At 45.5% G+C, this 24,236-nt stretch overlaps 1 protein-coding gene across 9 annotated transcripts in view; it reads left to right on the top strand.

Moving 5' to 3' along the window:
• The window catches only part of ADGRL3 (adhesion G protein-coupled receptor L3), a 2,975,920-nt gene that overhangs the window by 1,604,265 nt on the left and 1,347,419 nt on the right, over positions 1–24,236 (top strand). For all 9 annotated transcript variants that reach the window (XM_068233819.1, XM_068233821.1, XM_068233820.1 and 6 more), the window contains one exon: positions 11,978–12,100. In XM_068233819.1, coding sequence (XP_068089920.1) covers positions 11,978–12,100 — 123 coding nt within the window. The remainder of the gene's footprint in view (positions 1–11,977; positions 12,101–24,236) is intronic.

The following is a 24,236-nucleotide window of genomic DNA, read 5'->3' as shown; positions in this document are numbered from 1 at the left end:
CCTAGTATAGTGGAGGGGAGGACTGACTCCAATAGGAGATTGTGGCGCACAGAGCCGGTGCAGATCTGACAGCCACAAACAATGCTTTCGTTATAACGTCTCAGCGCAAAGTAGCGCTGAGCGCATAAACCAGAACTGAGGAGATCAGGACAGGTAGACAGAATGAACGCTTGCTAGCTAGCGGCTACTTAGCGACAGCAAGCGTCCAAAACCAGACAGACTGGAATGAGGCAGCCAATGCGTTGCGGCGATGGCGTGCCTCACAAAGACAGGACAGGATAGTCAGGAAATAGCAGGATCGAGATAGATGAACGTAACACAGATAAATATACAATAAGTATGTTTTCCTAGCGTATTACAATTACAGCTATCAATGAAACTATTTGTAACGTCTGACTAACATATGTATATATCGGCAATGAACCGATATATGACATAAGCAGGAACGCTGACTAGGACTGGAGTAATACAGGGAACAGGACTCAGAAGGATTCGCTATCTCTTCGCAGAGATGAACGCAATCCACAAACAGTAACAGAACTGGATTCATAAGGATTCGTTATCTCTACGCAGAGATGAACGCAATCCACAAACAGGACCAGGAACAGGATAACTAGCTCAGCACGGGTGCTCACGGTACGCGCAAACTACCAAAACGTGCTGGAAAACTGACTAACTGAACACAGGAAATAAACAGTTCGTGTACGTATATATCAGCAACACTGATGTATCAACGTAACACGAATACAAGGAAAATAATAAACGTGCTGGTATGCATATATATTGGCAATGAACCAATATATGATGCAAAGACCAGCAAAGTATCTTTATAACAAGAAACACGTTCGGGGGCTAAAGCGACAGCAAGACGAGCTTAAACTGAAGCTATGAAAACCCAAGGAAACCCTGCAGGAAGCAGATCTTTATACTGAGGTCATCCAATGGGAGCAGACATGCAGATTCCCACACAGGTGAATGATAATCAGTCACAAGCTGACAGCAGGGAAAGACAGACAAAGCTATGCAGCTTGCATGGAAATAGATCAGAACTGCCTGAGCTGCAGCACTACTACTTCCAGCAACAGCTGCTGCAGCAGCGATCATCACAGTACCCCCGCCCTTAAAAGCGGATTCCAGACGCTTTTCAAAACTGAAATTCCCAACAAAACAGTCTGACTGATAATTCATGATGACCGGGACAGCCCGGCAAGACCGAATTCCAGAATCAGTCCCCACAAGACTGGACCCATCAGAACCAGAACCTACAGAACCATGCCCATCAGTACTACAAGCCCCAATGTGACACCCATCAGAACCATGATTTCCAGAAGAAAGCCCTCCGAAATTCCCTGAGCGATACCCACCGCCTTCCAGGAACCGTTCAGAAACGCCTAAGCCTTTACAATGCCCACCGGTACTGTCTTTACCAACACAAAACCCACTGTTGAACCAGTCCAAGGCACCAGGACAAGTTTTCTCAGAGACCTCCCAGAACACCTTGAAGCTCCAAAGAGATCCCCATAGGTCAGAATGCCCCTTAGGCTCACATGGAGAACTATCAAGAACCCCTATGGAACCTAGGGCAATTCCCGAGTCAGGGCCACAAGGACAAACATCAATATCAGGGCTTTCAGGGACCAGAACCATCTCTGGGCATGCAGGCAGACTGGCAACATCAGAACGTGTTCCCACTAAGGAAGCATCAGAGCACTCTAACACCTTAGACACACTTGGGCATTCTGGCACACAAAGAACATCTGGGCACACCGGCACAAGAGAAACCTCTGGGCATGTCAAGGAACTGTGAGCCTCAGGGTCAGCCAAGACAGGACCAAAACCAGGACTGGCCAAAAAAAAATCATCATGACTAAACTTCGCAACTACTGGACTTTTACACGAGAATGCTGGATCAGACTTAGATGTCGCTGATTCCAGCAAAGTCAGTAACAAATCAGATTCAGGGGCACTAACAAGACAGGACAAATCTTCTGATGTATGCACTGAACCAGATAGGGACTCCACAACTACCTCTGGACTGGACAGAGACTCATTTAATACACTGGATTGGAGCTCATGAGGCGCTGCAGAACAAGTCAGTATTGCAGCAGCCCCCACTGGACTAGGCAAAACTGAGGAATTCCCTGGACAGGAAGGGGACTCTGGAACCTCTGCCACAGCGGCCAGAGAACCAGAATCTTTCAGGATACAGGGCTGGGTTTCAGGAACACTCATCAGACCGGACTGAAATTCTGAGATTTCTATTATTTTGACCAGAGAATCAGAATTATCCATGTTACAGGGCAAGACTTCTGAAACATTCAGAGGACAGGGCTGGAGTTCCTCGGCTGTTACAACACTGGAGAGGGACTCAACAACATTGGTTAAATCAGACTGTGTACAGGGCAAGCTATCTAACACAATTGCTGACGAGGACAATATTTCAATGGCTTCTGCTTTGCTGGGCAGAAATTCACCAAGTTTTATTAGAGCAGACTGTAATTCCAAAACAGCTGCTAGACAAGTGAATATTACTGCAACACCAACTGAGGTAAGCAGTGCCTCAGACTCTTCTGCTAGAGGGTTTGAAATATCCAAAGTACTGGGTGAAGCATAAGACTCTGCGACCACAGCTTCACTGGACAGGATCACTGAACAGTCCATATTGCAGGGCAAAACCATGGAAGCACCTGCTGGACAGCATAATGATTCTGTGACCTGAGTTTCATTGGAGAGATCTACTGCACAATTCATGGTACAGGGCAAATTTATTGGAACATTTTCTGAACAAGGTAATAATTCTGCGATTTCAGGTTCACAGAGCAGATGCTCTGAGCTATTCACGAAACTAGAGCGAGGTGTAGAAACAGGAAAATCAAGACACAATGTTTGCGCATCTGAATCACCATTCAATTGTAAAATTGGAAAATTCAGATGCTGGGGTTCTGAGGTTTCTGGACAGGATTGCTGGGACTCGGAAACTGATGTAGTGCATCTATTGGCATCTGCTGGATCAGACAGGAGTTGAACTTTATTAACACGGGTAATTTCTGCAGAAGTGTTTGCAGAGACAGGCAAGATTTTTCTGGTGTCTGTTTCACTGAACAAAGACTCATGAGTACTGGCTAGGCTGGACTCAGAAGTCAGCAGGACCTCTGGATTCTCTGCTGAGAAATTTGTGCAGGGCAAAGTTAAGAAAGTATCAATGGCTTCTGTTTTACTGGGAAGTAACACTGAGTTATCCATGGTACAGGGTGGAGTTACAGGAACATTCACAAGACATGGTAGGGACTCAGTAACTGGAGAAGTGGGACAGTCTCCAATTGACAGTGTGTCTTCCCTGGTATCAACTGATTGAATCGCATAAAAATGATCCAAAATCATTTTCCACACATCGATCAATGGAGCCACAAAGTCATACCCACACACACCAGTTTTTATTAGGTTATAGGCAGACTTAATGCATGCATTCAATACTAATTCACTTTTTGCACTGTAAAATTGACAAAATGAACTTGAATCATTCTTCCATTCATTGACCAAAGCTTCCATCTCTCCTTTCTCAAATGGAGGATTCCAAGCATACTTAACAGGCAGATCACAGTTTGCAGATATGATTGTGGCAGGGACATATATTGGGTTAATTAGCAGGTGATTGGCAGATTCCTTATTCTTAAGAATCTCTAATACCTGTAGCAAGTGTTGAACTGTAGTGTATGCAAACTTTCCTTGCTTCACAAATAAGTTGATTTGTTCAATACTCTGTAATATCTCCTCATAATCATACTCAGATAATTCTTTTAAACAAAAATTTATTTTCCCTAGCCAGTGATGAAAGTTCATTAATAGTTTCATAAGTCCATTTAACTCCCCTGAAAGACAATTGCATTTCATTATCTGTTAATGGCAGAATCTCATTATAGGTCTCAGTCGCTAAGGATAACGACTCTGCAGATCGGACACGTTTCTTAGAACGTTTGCGTTTTGCCTTAGACCCTGCTGTTTTCCCTGCTGTTTTTGGTGATTTATTCAAGGCTGCAGGAAAATTATCAGGAACACTCTCTGCTTGCTGATCATTTTTGCAAACAATTGAAGGAGCAGCTGATTGGCCTGCTGCCAGGAGTTCATTTAGAGGAAAAGGCAATGGATCTATGCGCAACCAGTTATGGATCACAAACGCTAGAAATTCCAGCGGTCTCTCATTCAAATCGGAATGATTGAGAACATCACATGCCCACTGAAGCAATTGCCCTTTAAACAAAATATAAACTAGCTGGAGTGCCCAGGTTGAAACAGGAGTTGCTTGGAGATCGGGATTGGCCAGGAACCTGGCACATTCAGAGAAAAACTCATTTTCTGTTTCAGGGTTAAGTTCTTCAAATTTCTTAAAGGAACAGGAACCATAATTAACTGTGTCATACTTTCTGGGAATCCCCCCCACAATGGGGATTGGTAATGGGGTTTTCATAATGTAAGGCTTGATGGTGTATTCTCCACAGTCAGCATCCAACGCATGAGCTGACGTGGAGGAGGTACACACACTAGCACAAAGAAACAGGCTATCCCTAGTATAGTGGAGGGGAGGACTGACTCCAATAGGAGATTGTGGCGCACAGAGCCGGTGCAGATCTGACAGCCACAAACAATGCTTTCGTTACAACGTCTCAGCGCAAAGTAGCGCTGAGCGCATAAACCAGAACTGAGGAGATCAGGACAGGTAGACAGAATGAACGCTTGCTAGCTAGCGGCTACTTAGCGACAGCAAGCGTCCAAAACCAGACAGACTGGAATGAGGCAGCCAATGCGTTGCGGCGATGGCGTGCCTCACAAAGACAGGACAGGATAGTCAGGAAATAGCAGGATCGAGATAGATGAACGTAACACAGATAAATATACAATAAGTATGTTTTCCTAGCGTATTACAATTACAGCTATCAATGAAACTATTTGTAACGTCTGACTAACATATGTATATATCGGCAATGAACCGATATATGACATAAGCAGGAACGCTGACTAGGACTGGAGTAATACAGGGAACAGGACTCAGAAGGATTCGCTATCTCTTCGCAGAGATGAACGCAATCCACAAACAGTAACAGAACTGGATTCAGAAGGATTAGTTATCTCTACGCAGAGATGAACGCAATCCACAAACAGGACCAGGAACAGGATAACTAGCTCAGCACGGGTGCTCACGGTACGCGCAAACTACCAAAACGTGCTGGAAAACTGACTAACTGAACACAGGAAATAAACAGTTCGTGTACGTATATATCAGCGACACTGATGTATCAACGTAACACGAATACAAGGAAAATAATAAACGTGCTGGTATGCATATATATTGGCAATGAACCAATATATGATGCAAAGACCAGCAAAGTATCTTTATAACAAGAAACACGATCGGGGGCTAAAGCGACAGCAAGACGAGCTTAAACTGAAGCTATGAAAACCCAAGGAAACCCTGCAGGAAGCAGATCTTTATACTGAGGTCATCCAATGGGAGCAGACATGCAGATTCCCACACAGGTGAATGATAATCAGTCACAAGCTGACAGCAGGGAAAGACAGACAAAGCTATGCAGCTTGCATGGAAATAGATCAGAACTGCCTGAGCTGCAGCACTACTACTTCCAGCAACAGCTGCTGCAGCAGCGATCATCACAATGTAACTATCTGAGCTTCGGATGCGTCTGCAGAAATCTCCAGGAACTTTAAAGCCCTGTGTAACCCTTCCAATTCTGGTCTAGTAAAAAAAAAAATGCTGGTTGCATATAATATACTGTAAATAATGTTTTAGAGCAAAGTTGAAATGCAGGGTTATATTCAGCTTTAAGTTCCTGATGCGGCAGGCAAAACACTGGTGAAATTGTGTCAGCTCCTGGTGAAGGTTGGCTCTATTTTTTTCCGGAGAGGATGTTGTCATGGTCTGCTTGGATGAGGCTGAAACCAGGAAAGTGAAGGGCATTGTCTGGAATGTTGTAGTGCAGCCACGTTTCTGCGAAGCAGAGGTTTAGGCTATTGCTGCTGAACTCGCTATTGCCGCTGATGAGACAGTGTTCATCTAGCTTGTTAGGGAGGGCGATGGTACCTGCATGACTGCTCCTCTTCTGTCACCTGAGCAGAGGCGGTGATTTGTTGGGCTTTAGTCCCAGACAACGTTAAACAGCAGTCTACCCTTCGGGGGGGGGGGGGGCACTGCATGTTTCCCATTTGAGAAGCTGTAAACTAGTGTAGGTGATGCACTGGGTGTGGCGTGGTATAGGGGGAGCATCTCAGTATGACTAGCATAGGGAGAGTAGAGGGGGTGGTGGTGCTTACAGCACTGCACATAGGCTGCAGGGAGTTTAAGACAGACCTGCACATCATAACAGACCATGACCTCAATTCACTAAGCTTATCCCCTGTCTTTAATAAAGTTTCTAGCGTTATCACCATGGTGATTAGGCATGTAGTATTCAGGAAACATTGTACCTCAGGCAAACCTAAAGTTAACTCTTCTGTCCTTAAAATAACTCCAGAATTCTTAAGTTAAAGACAGGCTGTTAATTAACTGTGTGTGAAAATAACTACAGAGGAGGTAACGTAACTAAAGAGGAGGGAACTTAACTACAGAGGAAGTAACTTAAGGAATTAAGAGACAAGATAATGCACTATTGAGCACCGCACCTTTTTTATTTTTCCTGATGAAGACTAAATTATGTTTTTAGTTGAAACATATTGAATTGTGAGGGGTGATTTGTGTGTATGGAGGTGGCTATCTAATGTGCTACAATTATTAATGTCTCTCCATGTTTTGGCTGCACAGCTACATTGCATTATCTTGGAGATGTGCATTCTGACTGGGTTATAGACTAATTTTGTACATTTTATTCATATGGACTATATGAACAATGTTTGTTACGAATAACGGCATTTGGATGGCCTCCTGAGAGGATTTGACAGTTGGCATCCCTACCAGTTATATACAGTGCTGCCCATAATTATTCATACCTCAGCAAATTTTGACTTAAAGAGAAACTCCAACCTAGAATTGAACTTTATCCCAATCAGTAGCTGATACCCCCTTTTACATGAGAAATATGATTTTCACAAACAAACCATCAGGGGGCGCTGTATGACTGATTTTGTGCTGAAACCCCTCCCACAAGAAGCTCTGAGTACCGAGGTACTCTGGGCAAACTGCCACAATGTAACAATGTTCACAGACAGGAATTAGCTGTTTACAGCTGTCTCTAACAGCCAAAACAGCTAGGAGCAGCTACATAACCTGCCCACAGTAACAATGTCACCATGTAATACCAAGAAGTTTTAAATCAGGATGATATATCTGGCATATCATATAAAACCCAACATTTTACATTCCGTCAGCATGCGCTGAACCAATCGATATCAAACTCCCTTGAAATGCCACCTTCCTTGCCTATGTAATCAATACCTCCGGCTGTGAGATGACTAGGAGATCGATTAATGTCTCAGAAGGTGGGCTGCGCTGGTCGCCTGGCGCACTGTGAGTTGTGGACTGCTGGGCCCAAATGGTTACGCAATATCCATCGAATTATGGACTAATATGAAGTGAGATGTAACACATGTCAGAATGTGAATCTGGGAGAGGAAAGATTTTACAATGAGCAAACACTGACTAAATCATTTATACATAATTATGGTAAAAAATGAAGCACTTTTTTTTACTACATTATTTTCACTGGAGTTCCTCTTTAAAGAGGAACTCCAGCCTAAACAAACATTCTGTCATTAAGTTACATTAGTTATGTTAATTAAAATAGATAGGTAATATAATCTCTTACCCACCCTGTTTTAAAAGAACAGGCAAATGTTTGATTTCATGATGGCAGCCATCTTTTTGGTTGAAAGGAGGTGACAGGGAGCATGAGGCACAGTTCCAACTGTCCTGTGTCCTGAGCCCCTCTCCCAGTTGCTAGGCAACGTGAATAACAACATAGAAAATCCCATCATGCTCTGCACAGCAAAAGGGAAAAAAAGCCCCGGCTTTTTTTCTTTGATGGGTTGGGCTTAGATAAAAATGCAGCTAAAAATGATGCTTTGGTAAGAAAAACAAAGTTCTGATACTGTGAAACTGTTAAAGAAACACCAAGCCTTTTCAGTTCTGCTGAGTAGATTTTTAGTCCGGAGGTTCACTTTAAAGTTCCTTTTATTCAACCAGCAAGTACCGTATATACTCGCATATAAGCCGACCCGCATATAAGCCGACCCCCCAACTTTTACCTGAAAAAACAGGGGGAAATGATTGACCCCCATATAAGCCGGGGGTAGGAAATGCTGGCCGCCTTATTCCCCTAGTGTGTCCCAGTATAGCTAGTAAAGTGCCCAGTATGGGTAGGTAGTGCCCCAGTATAGCTAGTATAGTGCCCAGTATAGCTAGTATAGTGCTCAGTTTAGCTAGTATAGGGCTCTATATAGCTAGTATAGTGCCCCAGTTTAGCTAGTATAGTGCTCAGTATAGCTAGTATAGTGCTCAGTATAGCTAGTATAGTGCCCCAGTTTAGCTAGTATAGTGCTCAGTATAGCTAGTATAGTGCTCAGTATAGCTAGTATAGTGCCCCAGTTTAGCTAGTATAGTGCTCAGTATAGCTAGTATAGTGCCCCAGTTTAGCTAGTATAGTGCTCAGTATAGCTAGTATAGTGCCCCAGTTTAGCTAGTATAGTGCTCAGTATAGCTAGTATAGTGCCCCGGTTTAGCTAGTATAGTGCTCAGTATAGCTAGTATAGTGCCCCAGTTTAGCTAGTATAGTGCTCAGTATAGCTAGTATAGTGCTCAGTATAGCTAGTATAGTACCCCAGTTTAGCTAGTATAGTGCTCAGTATAGCTAGTAAAGTGCTCAGTATAGCTAGTATAGTGCTCAGTATAGCTAGTATAGTGCCCCAGTTTAGCTAGTATAGTGCTCAGTATAGCTAGTATAGTGCTCAGTATAGCTAGTATAGTGCCCCAGTTTAGCTAGTATAGTGCTCAGTATAGCTAGTATAGTGCCCCAGTTTAGCTAGTATAGTGCTCAGTATAGCTAGTAAAGTGCTCAGTATAGCTAGTATAGTGCTCAGTATAGCTAGTATAGTGCCCCAGTTTAGCTAGTATAGTGCTCAGTATAGCTAGTATAGTGCCCCAGTTTAGCTAGTATAGTGCTCAGTATAGCTAGTATAGTGCCCCAGTTTAGCTAGTATAGTGCTCAGTATAGCTAGTATAGTGCCCAGTGTAGTGTAGTGCCCTGCCCCGCACACTCCCTCCCTCCCTCCGCGGCCGCTGCTGCTGCTATTACCTGCTTTAGGCAGCGGCCGCTTCCTACTCCGGGTTCCCCTCTTCATCCTGCGGACTCCGTAACTGTATCACAGCAGCGCGCCCGGCGCTGCTGCTGTGACGATGCAGGGGTCAGGAAAGAGCGGTTCCCCTGGTAACGGCGATGCGCCGTTACCAGGGGAACCGCTCTTTCCTGCCCCCTGCATCGTCACAGCAGCAGCGCCGGGCGCGCTGCTGTGATACAGTTACGGAGTCCGCAGGATGAAGAGGGGAACCCGGATTAGGAAGCGGCCGCTGAAGCAGGTAATTTAGCAGCAGCGGCGGCCGCGGAGGGAGGGAGGGAGCGAGCGAGCGGGCGGGGGGCGCAGACCACCACCCACGACTCACATACAAGCCGACCCCCCAACTTTTGGCCCCCTTTTTGGGGGTCAAAAATTCGGCTTGTATGCGAGTATATACGGTAATTTTTTGAAGGGAAATTAAATAGGTGTCTCCCAAAAGATAATAAGACCATGTGCAAAAGGCAGTATTGTGGAAAAAAAAATCTCAGCTTTTATTACATTTGAGCACAAAGTGTCCAGTCCAAAATTATTCATACCTTCTCAATAATCAACAAAAAATGCCTTTATTGGCTATTACAGCAATCAAATGCTTTCTATAATTGCAGACCAGCTTTTTGCATGTCTCCACAGGAATTTTTGCCCATTCATCTTTAGCAATGAGCTCCGAATCTTTCAGGTTGGAGGGTATTCTTGCCATCACCCTGATCTTTAGCTCCCTCCACAGATTCTCAGTTGGATTCAAGTCAGGACTCTGGCTAGGCCACTCCAAAATGTTAATGTTGTTGTCTGCTAACCATTTCTTCACTTTTGCTGTGTATTTTGGGTCATTGTCATGCTGAAATTTCCACTGGTGGCCAAGGCCAAGTATCTCTGCAGACTGCCTAATGTTGTCATTGAGAATTCTCCTTTCTTGTTTTTTTTAATGGTGCTGTTTACTGTGATTAGGTTCCCTGGTCCATTAGCTGAAAAATACCCCAAAGCATTAGGTTTCCACCACCCTGTTTGACAGTGGGGATGGTGTTCTTTGAGTTGAAAGCTTCTCCTTTTTTACACCAAATGAAGGAAACATCATTGTGATGAAACAATTCAATTTTTGTTTCATCTGACCATAACACATAAGACCAGAAGTCCTCTTCTTTGTCCAGAGGAGCATTTGCAAAGGCCAAGCGAGCTTTTGTATGCCTTATCTGGAGAAGTGGCATCCTCCTTGGTCTGCATCTGCGAAACCCAGCAGTGTGCAGTGTCCATGGGATTGTCTGCCTTGAGACATTGCCACCAGCAGAGCCCAGATGGCATTGGTGGTGATTCTTGGATTCTTTTTCACCTCTCTCGCTATCCTCCTGGCCAGCACAGGTGTCACTTTTGGCTTCCAACCACATCCCCTGAGATTTTCCACAGTGCTGAACATCTTGTATTTTTGAATAATACTTTGCACTGTAGCCAGCGGAACTTGAAAACATTTAGAAATGGCCTTTTCCTGACTTTTGAGCAGCCACAATGCACAGCCGCAGGTCCTCGCTGAGCTCCTTTGTCTTATGCTGGGTACACACGATACGTTATTCATTTTTCCCGCTCGATTCTGCACTCGATTTTGCGCTCGACTCTCTTATCTTCCACTCATTTTTCGTAGCTTTTTTCCATTCACTTCTATGAGAAATCGAGGGCAGAATCGATCAGAAGGAATATTGGACATGTCGGGAATTATCTATCGTATCCATCTATCGAGCGGAAAAACAAATCGTGTGTACCCAGCATTAGACATGACTTTCCACAAACCAACTGCAGAGAGCTTCTGTTTTCCACAAGTTTAGTTGATTAAAGCAGCTGTTCCCAATTAATCAGGGTAATTAGGATGCTTTAGAACAGTTTGGACTATTTAGAATGGTATATAACTTTGGACATTCCCACAGACTGTGACAGTTTGTGAAGGCTATGAATAATTTTGGACTGGACACTTTTTGCTCAAATGTAAATAAGAGCTGTGTATTTTTTTTTTTTTTGCACAATAATGCTTCTTGTACATTGTCTTATTATCTTTTGGGAGACATCTATGTCATTTCCTGTCAATTACTTGCTGGTTGAATAAAAGTAACATTAAGTTAAAAATTTGCAAGGGGTATGAATAATTATGGGCATTGGGCAGCACTGTATAAAGTACGCCATTGCACATATATATAGTGTCAAAGTGTGTGTACAGTCCATATAGTCCATGTGTTGTGATTATTTGATGTTCACCCCCTGCATTGTATGTTGGTGGTGGTTGTATGGGCCGCATTTTACTCTACAATAAAATAAAATAAATAAATAGAATAAAATAGAATAAAAGTTACTTTTTAGGTACAAGTAATGTTTAGGAAGGGCTTTTTAACCTTTTTGCAGTCCCAGTGTTTATAAAAATATCACCTTGGACAAAACTCAGGATTAAAAGTGAATTGCATATGGCCCCTTATCTGTTTATCTCACAAATTATCTCTCTTTATTTGTTTAACTTGTGCATTAGCTTTCCTTACAGCTAAGGGAAAAAATAAGTAAGCTTTGCAATCAACCCCCCATGTGTGATTAAAGTTACTTGATATACACCTTATGCTCTCTCAAAAATCCAGTCTGCACTGTTTCATGTATCTTTCTGTTTTATCAACAGAACTTGAAGTTGCAAGACTCAGCACAGATGTTAATCTCGAAGATCTTAAATTTCCACAGAATTTGGGATATGGCAGTTCTATTCAACTCTCATCAAATACATTAAGACAAAATGGTCGAAATGGTAAATAAACACTATATAAGTATAGCACCCACAATGTTTGCTATTTAAATAATTTAAATAATTTAAAGGGACCATTGTAGTCCCTTACACACTCCAATGAGTTCTGGGTCACCATGAGCTTGCTGGTTAGTCTGTGCCTCTCGGTGTTACAAGCCCTACTGCATAGAGCCACATTAATCCATGCCATGCACTGATGAGGATCAAACAATCCGAAACAGTCTGTATGCATGTTGGATTATTATGGCTCTGTACAAATTAACAAGCTGACACATCATTGCATTCCAGCGGTTCTGGAGGTGTGTTTAGCTTCTAAGGGTACAATGGTTAATTTGCATATATTCAGCAGTGTTGCACTGGGAGACATCTCAAGCTCACTCCAACCTGAATTATCGTAAATTCTTTCTGTTTTAAAGAGACTCCTTAACAAAAATTGCATCCTGTTTTTTATCATCCTACAAGTTCCAAAAGCTATTCTAAGGTGTTCTGGCTTACTGCAGCACGTTCTACTATCACCATCTCTGTAATAAATCAACTTATCTCTCTCTTGTCAGACTTGTCAGCCTGTGTCTGGAAGGCTGCCAAGTTCTTCAGTGTTGTGGTTCTGTGATGCAACTCCCCCTCTAGGCGCCTCTCTGCACACTGCCTGTGTGTTATTAAGATTATGGCAGGTTCTCTCTGCTCTATTATCTTTTACAAGCTGGATAAATCCTCCTCTGAGCTGGCTGGGCTTTCACATACTGAGGAATTATATACAGGCAGAGCTGTCTGCACTCTGCAGAAAGAAAAAGCCTGACACTTCAGTGGAAGATAGCTGCAGGGGGAAAAGAAACACACAAATGATCTCTTGAGATTCAAAAGGAAGGGTGTATACAGCCTGCTTGTGTATGGATGTATTTTCTATGTGTGGACATACTGTACATCAACCTACTTCCTGTTTTGGTGGCCATTTTGTTTGTTTATAAACAAACTTTTTAAAACTGTTTTTAACCACTTTTAATGCGGCGAGGAGCGGCGAAATTGTGACAGAGGGTAATAGGAGATGTCCCCTAACGCACTGGTATGTTTACTTTTGTGCGATTTTAACAATACAGATTCTCTTTAAGAAAGCAAACTTTTGTTTTTCTATTTAAATAAGCTTGTGTTACCATTTATATTGTAATCTTGTAGTACTGTTTATTCACCACCGGATGGAGTGCACTGTTTTAGACAATATTCAGTTCAAGAAATTTCCAGATGAGGAGGGAGTGAGAGGAAGGAGGAAGTGAGGGAGAGAGTGGTTTAGAGGCTGGGGACAGGGACGGATCAAGACCAAGTTGTGCCTGGAGCAAGGTCAGGGTTTGGCGCCTAAAGGTCAGGTCTTGGCGCCTAAACTGCCATTCATTTTGCCGCCTTTTTAAGAATTCAACAAACTGTGCCTGGGGCAAGATACCCGCTTGCCCCCCCCCCCCTAGATTCGTCCCTGGCTGGGGGGACAGAACAAGTCAGGAGCAGAAAGGTGTACGGAGTTTTTCATCCAGTGCTGAGAAAAAGATTATTAGTATCTAGAACTGATTTCTCAACTACTGGAGTCTGCTCGATTTTCTCCTCTGAACTCTTTGCAGTGGGCATCAGGAGAACAGGCTTATACTGCTGCATATCCCGCTTGCTGTAGATTGCTGATAAGACTGTTTATATATTCTTATTATGTATTTGCTTACTGCAGTTGTCATTGCTGTTTTATTGCATTTGATTGTAGAAAGCACAACTCCTCCTTTAGAGCGCTGGGAGGTGATATCTCTCACTGTTCATATACTGTTACTGTGAGACTTGTTTTATATTATTTTGCCTGTTGAAACTAGGGATTTCGGTTCAGAAAAAATCCCTTTGTTTCTGCTTCCTTGGCAGGTTGCGTATTGACAAGTGGGGTGCTCATCTGGGATGCTTTGGCTTTCCGGTGCCATTATGTCAGTGCCCACTGCTTCCAACCAGAGCACTAAGAGAGGGGACAGAGTAAAGATAGCACTGTTAGAGGACACACCTAACAAAGCACCACTGATGAATCCTTTTTAACCAGTGCTGGGCAAACTATGGCCCATGGGCCAGTGCACTGTTACTCCAGCCTGTCGACAGGTGGCTGGATTCCTCTTCTTCCCACCTCCCTCCATGCAGAACTCCGGGCGGCGGAGGATTTGAAACTCACCTTGATCTCCGAATCGCGCGCCCTGTCTCCATGGCAACAGGATGTGCCAGCATATTGCATGCTGGCAGCCAGCATGCAAAATGCTGGCACGTCCCCATGTCACGTCAGGTGACGCCAATTGCCATGGAGATGCGACGTGGAAATCGGTGATTGAGGTGAATTTCGAATCCTCGTCGCCTGCTCGCAACTCTGCAGCGGGGGGGTTGGTATTTACCAACTACTGGAATGCCAGTAGTATTAAAATGTTCTGTTTTACCCTCTTAATGGACCAACAGACATTTTAAAACATCCATGTGCACGCGCACAGGAATGTGCACTTTAAAGGACAGATGCAAAGTGAGAACCTGGGGCTTCCTCCAGCCCCTGGCAGCCTATCTGTGGCTTGCCACAGCTCCGGTGTCCCGGCCGGGATCTCCTCCGATGCAGATGCCGACCTTTCCAGGTCGGCATTTTCTGTGCCTGCGTGAGCACGTGGCCGTGCCACTTGCAATCGCACTCGTGGCCTGGTGCATTCTGCGCAGATGCAGTACTTCTGCACCTGCGCAATATGCATCAGGCCACGTGATCGCGAGCGGCGTGGCCACATGCAAGTGCAAAGGATGCCGACCTCACGAGATCGGCATCTGCAACGGAGGCAGAATTGCAGCGAGGGACAGATAGGCTGCCAGGGGCTGGAGGAAGCCCCGGGTAAGTGGAACTAAACTTAACTAAACTAATTAATAAAAAAGTTTTACTTACCTGGGGCTTCTACCAGCCCCCTACAGCCACCTAGCACCGGCAACGTCCGGGAATGATCCTCTGGTCCCCCTCAGTGGTTTAGTTTTGATTCATCGACATCAACTGGCACATGACAGTAAACTGCAGATACAGTATAAAGTTCTGTCTTTTCATAGATAAAAAGATCTCAACTATGAAGTAGTGTAAGATCGATATAGCTGTGAGATGTATGTATGGCAAGAGTTATTTAACAACAACCAACCAGATGATCAAAAGGTCAAATTACAAATACATAAAAGGACGCCTCATCCATCCCCCGAGAGGAAACCTGGGTAGTACGAACATCAAGAAAGGTTATTGTTACGCTCGGTGGTATATTCTCCACAGTCAGCATGACATGCATAACCTGACGTGAAGGAGACACACACGCAAGCACAAGGAACCAGGATATCCCCAGTTGTAGTGGAGGAGAGGACTGACTCCCGTAGGAGATGTGGCGCTCAGAGCAGGCGTGGATCCGAGCAAAGACAAACAGTACTTAATATACAATGGATATGATATTCCTAGCGTATTATAATTATAGCTATCAGTGAAACTACAAACGACTGACTATATGTATATATAGGCGATTAACCAATATATAACATAAGCAAGGAACACTAGCTGGGAACTGGAGCAATACAAGGAACAGCCAGCCAAATCCTCTTACCGCTGATCCACTCGTACTGTCTGGCATCGGACCTCCATGTGCTTCCTGTTTACTATGACGTCACAGGAAGCAGATGGAAGTCCTATGCCAGTACGAGTGGATCTGCGGTAAGAGGACTCGGCTGGCTGCTCCGCTGCGCTCACTCTGCTAACAAGGGGGGACAGACAGACACATCAGGGGGGCATTCAGAGGGAGGGAGGGAGGGAGGAAGTAATGAAGCCGGGCTCCCGCATCCCTCATTACTGCGGCTGGAGCCTCGATCATTTTTTTCCGCCTCCAGGCAATCCCCCCCCCACCTAAAAGTGGCACCCTCCTCCCCACCCACAGGCATTCTCACCCCCCCTCCACTGACAACCCCCCTCCCCACTAGCACCCTCCTCCCCACCAGGAGTGTACCCTGCCAATGGCCCTAGGCACCCTACCCCAGGCACCCTTACCCTGGCCCCTGCACCCTTACCCTGGCCCCTGCACCCTTTCCCAGGCACCCTGCCCCTGCACCCTTCCCCAGGCACCCTGCTCCTGGCCCCTTCACCCCTCCATAGCTCCCAACTGTCCCTTTTTCGGAGGGACAGTCCCTTTTTGGGAGCCCTGTCCCTCTTTCCCTGTATCACCCTCATTTGTCCCTCTTTCAGGACTTTGTCCCTCTTTCTATATAAATATATACATTTCTATACTAAAAATGTGTTTGATTGACTCTAAACTTTATTCCCATCCTTTAAATCAGGGATGTCAAACCGGTCCTTCGAGGGCCGAGGTTCTCGCACATTTTTGATACAGCTCAAATGAATTGATGGGTCTGAATCAGGAAAGGTGTGGTCCATCAGGTAGAACAGATTCCTCTAATTCTCAGTCAATCTTAAACACTGGCATGGATCTGGCCCTCCAGGCCTGGAGTTCGACACCTGTGCTTTAAATTGATATATTACTAATTTTAAAATGTTATTATGAAGGAAAATGAACCAGGATAGAAAGGATCAGTGTGGTTTGAATTATAAAACAACATATTTTCTTATGAAATTTTTATGGTATGCGTGACTAGAGGCGTGGTGGGGGTGTGGCAAGGGGTGTGGCAGGGGCGTGGCTTAAGTGTCCCTTTTTCTCATCTCAAAAAGTTGGGAGGTATGTATTCATAGAATAAACAGGTGCCGCCATAAAACTGACTATATATACAGTTGCACACAGTGAAAGCAGTACCACATAGTGTAGTAAAGGATCAACAAAACCATGTAATGAATGCCACTATAGTGGTTCTCAGTCGTAGTTGGAATATTCATAAGTGCCTCTCCAATGTTAATACCCATTTAACAGTTCCATGGGAATATTCTGCTAATCAAAGTCAATATATATTGTTTTAGCTGGACATAAAAAGCTTATATACAGTGGCTTGCAAAAGTATTCGGCCCCCTTGAAGTTTTCCACATTTTGTCACATTACTGCCACAAATATGAATCCATTTTATTGGAATTCCACGTGAAAGACCAATACAAAGTGGTGTACACGTGAGAAGTGGAACGAAAATCATACATGATTCCAAACATTTTGTACAAATAAATAACTGTAAAGTGGGGTGTACGTAATTATTCAGCCCCCTTTGTTCTGAGTGCAGTCAGTTGCCCATAGACATTGCCTGATGAGTGCTAATGACTAAATAGAGTGCACCTGTGTGTAATCTAATGTCAGTACAAATACAGCTGCTCTGTGAAAGCCTCAGAGGTTGTCTAAGAGAATATTGGGAGCAACAACACCATGAAGTCCAAAGAACACACCAGACAGGTCAGGGATAAAGTTATTGAGAAATTTAAAGCAGGCTTAGGCTACAAAAAGACTTCCAAAGCCTTGAACATCCCACGGAGCACTGTTCAAGCGATCATTCAGAAATGTAATGAGTATGGAACAACTGTAAACCTACCAAGACAAGGCCGTCCACCTAAACTCACAGGCCGAACAAGCAGAGCGCTGATCAGAAATGCAGTCAAGAGGCCCATGGTGACTCTGGATGAGCTGCAGAGATCTACAGCTCAGGAAGAGCCGGATTTTGATCTAGTGAAAGGTCAGGGGCCCCGTCAGCCCCAATAAAGATTTATTGCCCCTGTTGATGTAACTCTTTATGGTCCGTTAAAAACAGTCTTCAGGAATGCTCTCTGTAACATAGATAATAAGACACATACAGTGTTTCCTCCTTGATCCTCTCCCCCTCCCCTCCTTAGTTTAGCTGTCAGACACAGGCTGGGGTCTGGAATGACTAATGTTATTTGTGTGATCTCTATCCAGCGTTCTCCACTAATAAAAATGTTTTGACACATTGTAAGTAGCAAAAAAGATGCAATTTGCAGAGTGTGAGCAGAGGGGAACAAAGTATCTATTACAGAGGGGAAGGGGGTGATTTAGGGCTGGTCCAGTGTCTGGTGTATTCAGATTTGTTGTTGTAAGGCAATGTGAAACACTGGGCTAGCTGATAAAAGTGCAATTAGAGGGCAGGCAAGCTGGTAAATAAACACAGCATGATTCAGAGCTTCCCTGGAGGGTCTGTGGGCAAAAATCTGTCTGGTCTCTCCTCATTGTTATAATGACTGCATGTGTGGATAATGTGTTAAACAAGTTGAAAAGTTTTTGACAGTCCCTAGACTCCAGGAGGGCTGCTCTATGACTTGTGTGAGAGACTGGCAGGGACAGGAGTCCTATTACAAGCAAGTACCCTCTGTGTGATGTGGAACTGCAATACAAATGAGCTCTCTGCTCCATCTCAATTTCTCACCAGTCTCCACTCCTCCTCTCTCTTGGCTAGTGCATGCCAAAATCGCAATAGCAATTGTTAGCAATTTGCGAGTGCGATTTTGTGAGCGGTTTTCAGAGCGATTTTTGAATGAATTGGTCCAAAAATGCTACAAGCAACATGCTTGCGATTTTGACAAAAATCACAACGCTGCTGTGGGAACACCCTCATAGGGTAAGCGCTTTCCAAATCGCTCTTGGTGTGCACCAGCCTTCCCTCATTCACCTTTGTTTCCCTCTTCCCCTAGTGTTGGGTGTCTGTGTCTTCTTGTCATACAGGAAAGCTAAATAAAAGTGCAATCCTGGTGAGACAAATATCTTCTTCCCTCTCTTTCAGCTTTTCTCTCCTCACCGTTTCTGCCCTTCACTGCATAAGGGCTCAGACACACTATAAGTACTTTTCTGAGCGATTTTACATTGAGCATTTTTTTTTTAACTCTCAGAAAGCTCTGATGGCTGAAAGCGACTCAGAAAATCGCTTATAGTGTGTCTGAGCCCTTAGTATTTGTACACTGCGGGTGAGTTGGGTGCCGGGAGCGCCAAATGACTGCTCTTCCTGCTGCCACTAAACTCCCCGGCGGCGTTAAATACTATTCCCCCTCCAAGTCGTTGCAACTTTGAGGGAGGTGTAATTTGGGGTACGGCGATCACCGGAGCCCCGAATTTCCCTTATGCGCCCCACACAGCATATTATTGCTGCTATGGGGCTCCTGGTTTGGGTAATCGGTGCTGAGCGCGTGCATCAAAACCACCTGCTTTGCCTTCTTCCTCCTCTCTCCAATCTTGTTATTAAAAACCATAATTGAAAGCGGGCCATACATGCATCAATTGTTACAGGCAGATTCTTTCACTATGATCGAATCATAATAGCTTTTCCACCTGTCAGTACTGAGTATGGATGTGACCTATAGGGATTCATACTATAGAAGTGGGTTGTGTGCAGGCAGTCATAGCCGGCCTTTGATATGAGCGACCGGAGAGGTCGCTCAGGGCGCCGGCTTCCAAGGGGGGCACCGCACCTATAGCTGGCTAACTATACTGAGAGCATCTACACCTGACTTCCTATATTGGGGGCACCTATAGCTGGCTACTTATACTGAGGGAGTGCATCTACTCCTGGCTACCTATAATGAAGGCACCAACACCTAGCTACCTATACTGGATGCACCTAAGCCTGGCTACCTATGGGGGAGACCTACAATTGACTTTCTATACTGGGGGAACCCTATGCTTGGCTACCTATATTGAGGGAACCTTACACATGAGATCCTATACTGGGGGCACTTATACCTGGCTACCTACCTATACCGAGTCTGATGGTGTTTTTTTTTTTTTGGGAGGGGGGGGAGGGCGCACTGGGGCAATAACGTGTGGTGCTAATTGTGGGTGCTGTGCTATCATTCCAAATTGGGGGGGCTAACTGTCCCACTGATTGTTTTTAATAATATTCCTGAAAGGTTCTAGCCTTAATTTTGTAAGTTTATTCAGGATAATGCACTCTTTACATCCATTTTGTGGTTATTAATATTTTTTTTTCTATTGTACATATGTGATGCGACATGGAGATCTGAGCATTTGGCGTGATGTGTCACGACTTCAGAAAGGTTGGGAACCCCTGTCCTAGGAGTTAACTCAGGAGAGAAGTTGAATTGCATATAGGTGTGTGTGTGTGTGTGTGCGTAAGTGTGTGGGCATGCACGAAGCAGATGAAGGAGGGGGGAGGGGCACAAAAATCAAATTTCACTCAGGGCGCTGTGAAACCAAAGGCCGGCCCTGCAGGCAGTGATGCACTGCCACTGACCACCAAAAAGGCATGGATGTTGAGGGGAAGGGGGGGGGGGAGGAGTAAAAACAGTGATGGAAGGAGGGGTACCGAAACTTCGGAAATTAGCATTAGTGAGGCAGGGATTATGGTGCCAGGAGGGAGGTCAGTAAAGATGTGTTACCTGACTGAGGGAGATGGTGGTCTGGTAAAGAGGGAGGGGATATCCTAGATGGAAGAGGGGAATATTTGAGGGATTAGTAGAGACGGCGGTAAAGGGGAGGACATAAGTGTGGGGGGGGGAGTGAGGAATGAGCCTTGGGGAATTAAAGTGGCCATACATCTGTTGACATCTGGCTACCTATACTGGGGGGGGGGGGGGGGGGTGTGACAGCTGGCTATATATACTAGGGGGTCATCTGGCTATCTATAATGGGGGAGTCAGTTGGCTACCTATACTGGGAGAACATCTGGCTACCTTTACTGGGGGGGTTGTCTTGCTATCTATTCTGGGGGGACAGCTGGCTACTACCTATAGTAGGGGGACATCCAGCTACCTATACTGCAGGGACATCCGGTCACCTATACTGGGGGGAATCCTTTCAACATTGTGGCTGAGGAGGGGGGCCCCAAATTCATTGCTCTGCTTGGGTCCCTATGTGGTCTTAATCCGGCTCTGAGCTTAGGTGGGGGAATCAGTTCATAGGACAACTATTAGTCGTGCACTGCACAAATTTGGGTCCTATGGTAGAGTGACAAGAAGAAAGCCGTTAACAGAAAAAACAAGAAGTCCCGTTTGCAGTTTGCCGCAAGCCATGTGGGGGACACAGCAAACATGTGGAAGAAGGTGCTCTGGTCAGATGAGACCAAAATGGAACTTTTTGGCCAAAATGCAAAACGCTATGTGTGGCAGAAAACTAACACTGCACATCACTCAGAACACACCATCCCTACTGTCAAATATGGTGGTGGCAGCATCATGCTCTGGGGGTGCTTCTCTTCAGCAGGGACAGGGAAGCTGGTCAAAGTTGATGGGAAGATGGATGGAGCCAAATACAGGGCAATCTTGGAAGAAAACCTCTTGGAGTCTGCAAAAGACTTGAGACTGGGGCGGAGATTCACCTTCCAGCAGGACAACGACCCTAAAGATAAAGCCAGGGCAACAATGGAATGGTTTAAAACAAAACATATCCATGTGCTAGAATGGCCCAGTCAAAGTCCAGATCTAAATCCAATCGAGAATCTGTGGCAAGATCTGAAAACTGCTGTTCACAAATGCTGTCCATCTAATCTGACTGAGCTGGAGCTGTTTGCAAGGAAGAATGGGCAAGGATTTCAGTCTCTAATCAAATCAAGATGGCGCCGGGTGAGGACGCCACGGCCACAGGGCTCCGGTCTTTTTTTGTTTTTTCCCCCTAACTCCCCCGCTGGCGACCTCCCGTCCACCTCCATTCACCTGTGGATGATGCAGGGGGCTCGGATGTGCCCCGCGGGCTGCTGGAGGATCGGGAGGTCGCGTGCTCTGCTCCGCTGCGGGGTGGGGATCGTCTGACCTGGGGAATCCGCCAGGGGAGCCGGAACACCGCTCTGGAGCCAGGGAAGCCGGGACACCGCACGCAGCGCCGCATCCATGCAGCACATGGTTTGCTCTCCTGCCGGGGACCAAACGGAGAGGGGCAGCGGCGGCTCCACAATGCCCTCGGTCGCTCAGGACTGTCGGGGGCTGCCGCCTGGGAAGAAGCCGCATTATGCCCCCGCCGCCAACACGTGCTCCCGCCGCCACCACTTGCCGACCAGGGCCGCCGCCGGAGACCTCCCCCAGTGACCTCCCCATCACAGGACTGCTGGGGTTGCCGGTCACCCTCCACCACGGGTCGCCCAGGGACCAGCAAGGACACATGGGTCACCCGCCACGTGCGGAGGAGGCCTGTCTGCAGCGGCTCCCCAGTCACCAGGACCACGACCAGGCTGCCACCGTGCTGATGGAGGGCCTGTGGCTGCTCCTCGCAGCCACAGAGAAGGTATGCTGCCCCTGGCCTGTCCACCTCTGCTGCCTAGCCAGGGTGCCCCCTTCCCGGCCTGATGTCCACCAATGGGGCCTAGCCGAGGTGCCCCCCGGCCTCATGTCCACCACTGCTGGGTGGCCCCATGCCCACCACTGCTACCCAGCAAAGGTGCCCCCTGGCACCACAGTCTCATGTCCACCATTGCTGGGTGGCCCCAGGCCCCACGTCCACCACTGCTGCCCCCTGGCACCACAGGGCCCCACTGGGTCTGAACCCTCATCACCCAGCCATGCGGACCCTGAAATTAGGAGCGATTCTCCTGGAGTAACCTGGCTCAAGTGATCCCTGCTGGCCGCCTCCATCACGATCCCCCCCCCCCAGCATCCTCTCTACTTTCCGCGGACAATCAGAGCACCTGTCTAGTTGGGAGCGCGTCGCTGTGTAGCGTCCAGTGCCGAAAATGGCAGCGCTCATATCAGCTCTCAGGCTGCTCCTCCAGTCCCACTCTTTTTCTGTCCCGCTATCAGTGTATGTCTTGCTATGCTATGTGTGTATTACGTAAATTGTACGTGTATGCTGTAATGCTCTGTTTGTATTATGTTACTGTACGTGTATGCTGTAATGCTCTGTTTTTGCTTTGATTTTGCTTTTGTTTATACGTATGTACCTATGCTTAATTGTATACGACGCTCTGCTTAAATGTACGCACTGTAATGTTGCCCTATGTATGCTTGTCCCACGTCCACGTATGTACCATGCTATTTTTCTGTTTTCACCAACGACCCTGTATGCGCCAAAACCAATTCCGGGTACAATTCACCGTTGTACTTGGCGAAATAAATTCTGATTCTGATTCTGATTCTGATTCTCTAGATGTGCAAAGCTGGTAGAGACATACCCTAAAAGACTGGCAGCTGTAATTGCAGCAAAAGGTGGTTCTACAAAGTATTGACTCAGGGGGGCTGAATAATTACACACACCCCACTTTGCAATTATTGATTTGTTAAAAATGTTTGGAATCATGTATGATTTTCGTTCCACTTCTCACGTGTACACCACTTTGTATTGGTCTTTCACGTGGAATTCCAATACAATTGATTCATGTTTGTGGCAGTAATGTGACAAAATGTGGAAAACTTCAAGGGGGCCGAATACTTTTGCAAACCACTGTAGAGGTGGAAATAGTGTAGGCCTATATCAAAGGATAAAGAGCTGTACATCCAGATAAAGTCAGTTTCTGTCACAGATGCACACATCCATTGCTGTATGGCGCACAACTGCCAAAACATTGCATTGCCTCCATAGAAGATCATCCAAGGGGTGTGGCAGGCCTTTATATCAGATATTGGGCTTCAACAAACCTCATTATATGCCAAATAAGCTCCATCAAGTAAACGTATTAAGTCTTAGAAAAAAATGACTTTTACTCACCCGAGGCTCCCCTCAGCCTCCTGCAGCCGAACGGTGCCCTCGCCGGGTCCTTCCGATACACCTGGACTCGCCGGCGGCCACTTCCGGTTTGGCCGTCACCGGCCGACAGGCTGGGAACGCGGCTGATTATCTGCGTCCCCGGCCGCAATAGCGCCCTCTATAATGCTATTGCGGCCGGGAGGCTGAGGGGAGCCTCGGGTGAGTAAAAGTCATTTTTTTTCTAAGACTTAAAAGTATCCCTTTAAATAAAACATAATAGGTCATATGCAATTGATTTTTTTCTCCTGAGTTTTCTCCTAGTAGATAATTTTTTTTATCTTCAATTTAAAATAATTTTTTACCAATTAACAAAGGAAAAAGTACCAAAAAGTAGGTGAAAAAGTACTGTCAAAATTATTTTAAGTAATTGCTTGTTGGTGGTTTAAAAAGCATTTTATTTACAAATTGTGAAGGTATCACCTAGGAGAAAAGTCAGGTGAAAAAGTGAATTGCATACGGACCAATGATTGAAAATTTGAACAGTGTTATCCAAATCCATACTAGAATCTACCCAAAACGTA

This window comes from Hyperolius riggenbachi, chromosome 1 (genome assembly GCF_040937935.1).
Source record: "Hyperolius riggenbachi isolate aHypRig1 chromosome 1, aHypRig1.pri, whole genome shotgun sequence".
NCBI lineage: Eukaryota > Metazoa > Chordata > Amphibia > Anura > Hyperoliidae > Hyperolius > Hyperolius riggenbachi.
This window is presented reverse-complemented; position numbering and strand designations above follow the sequence as displayed.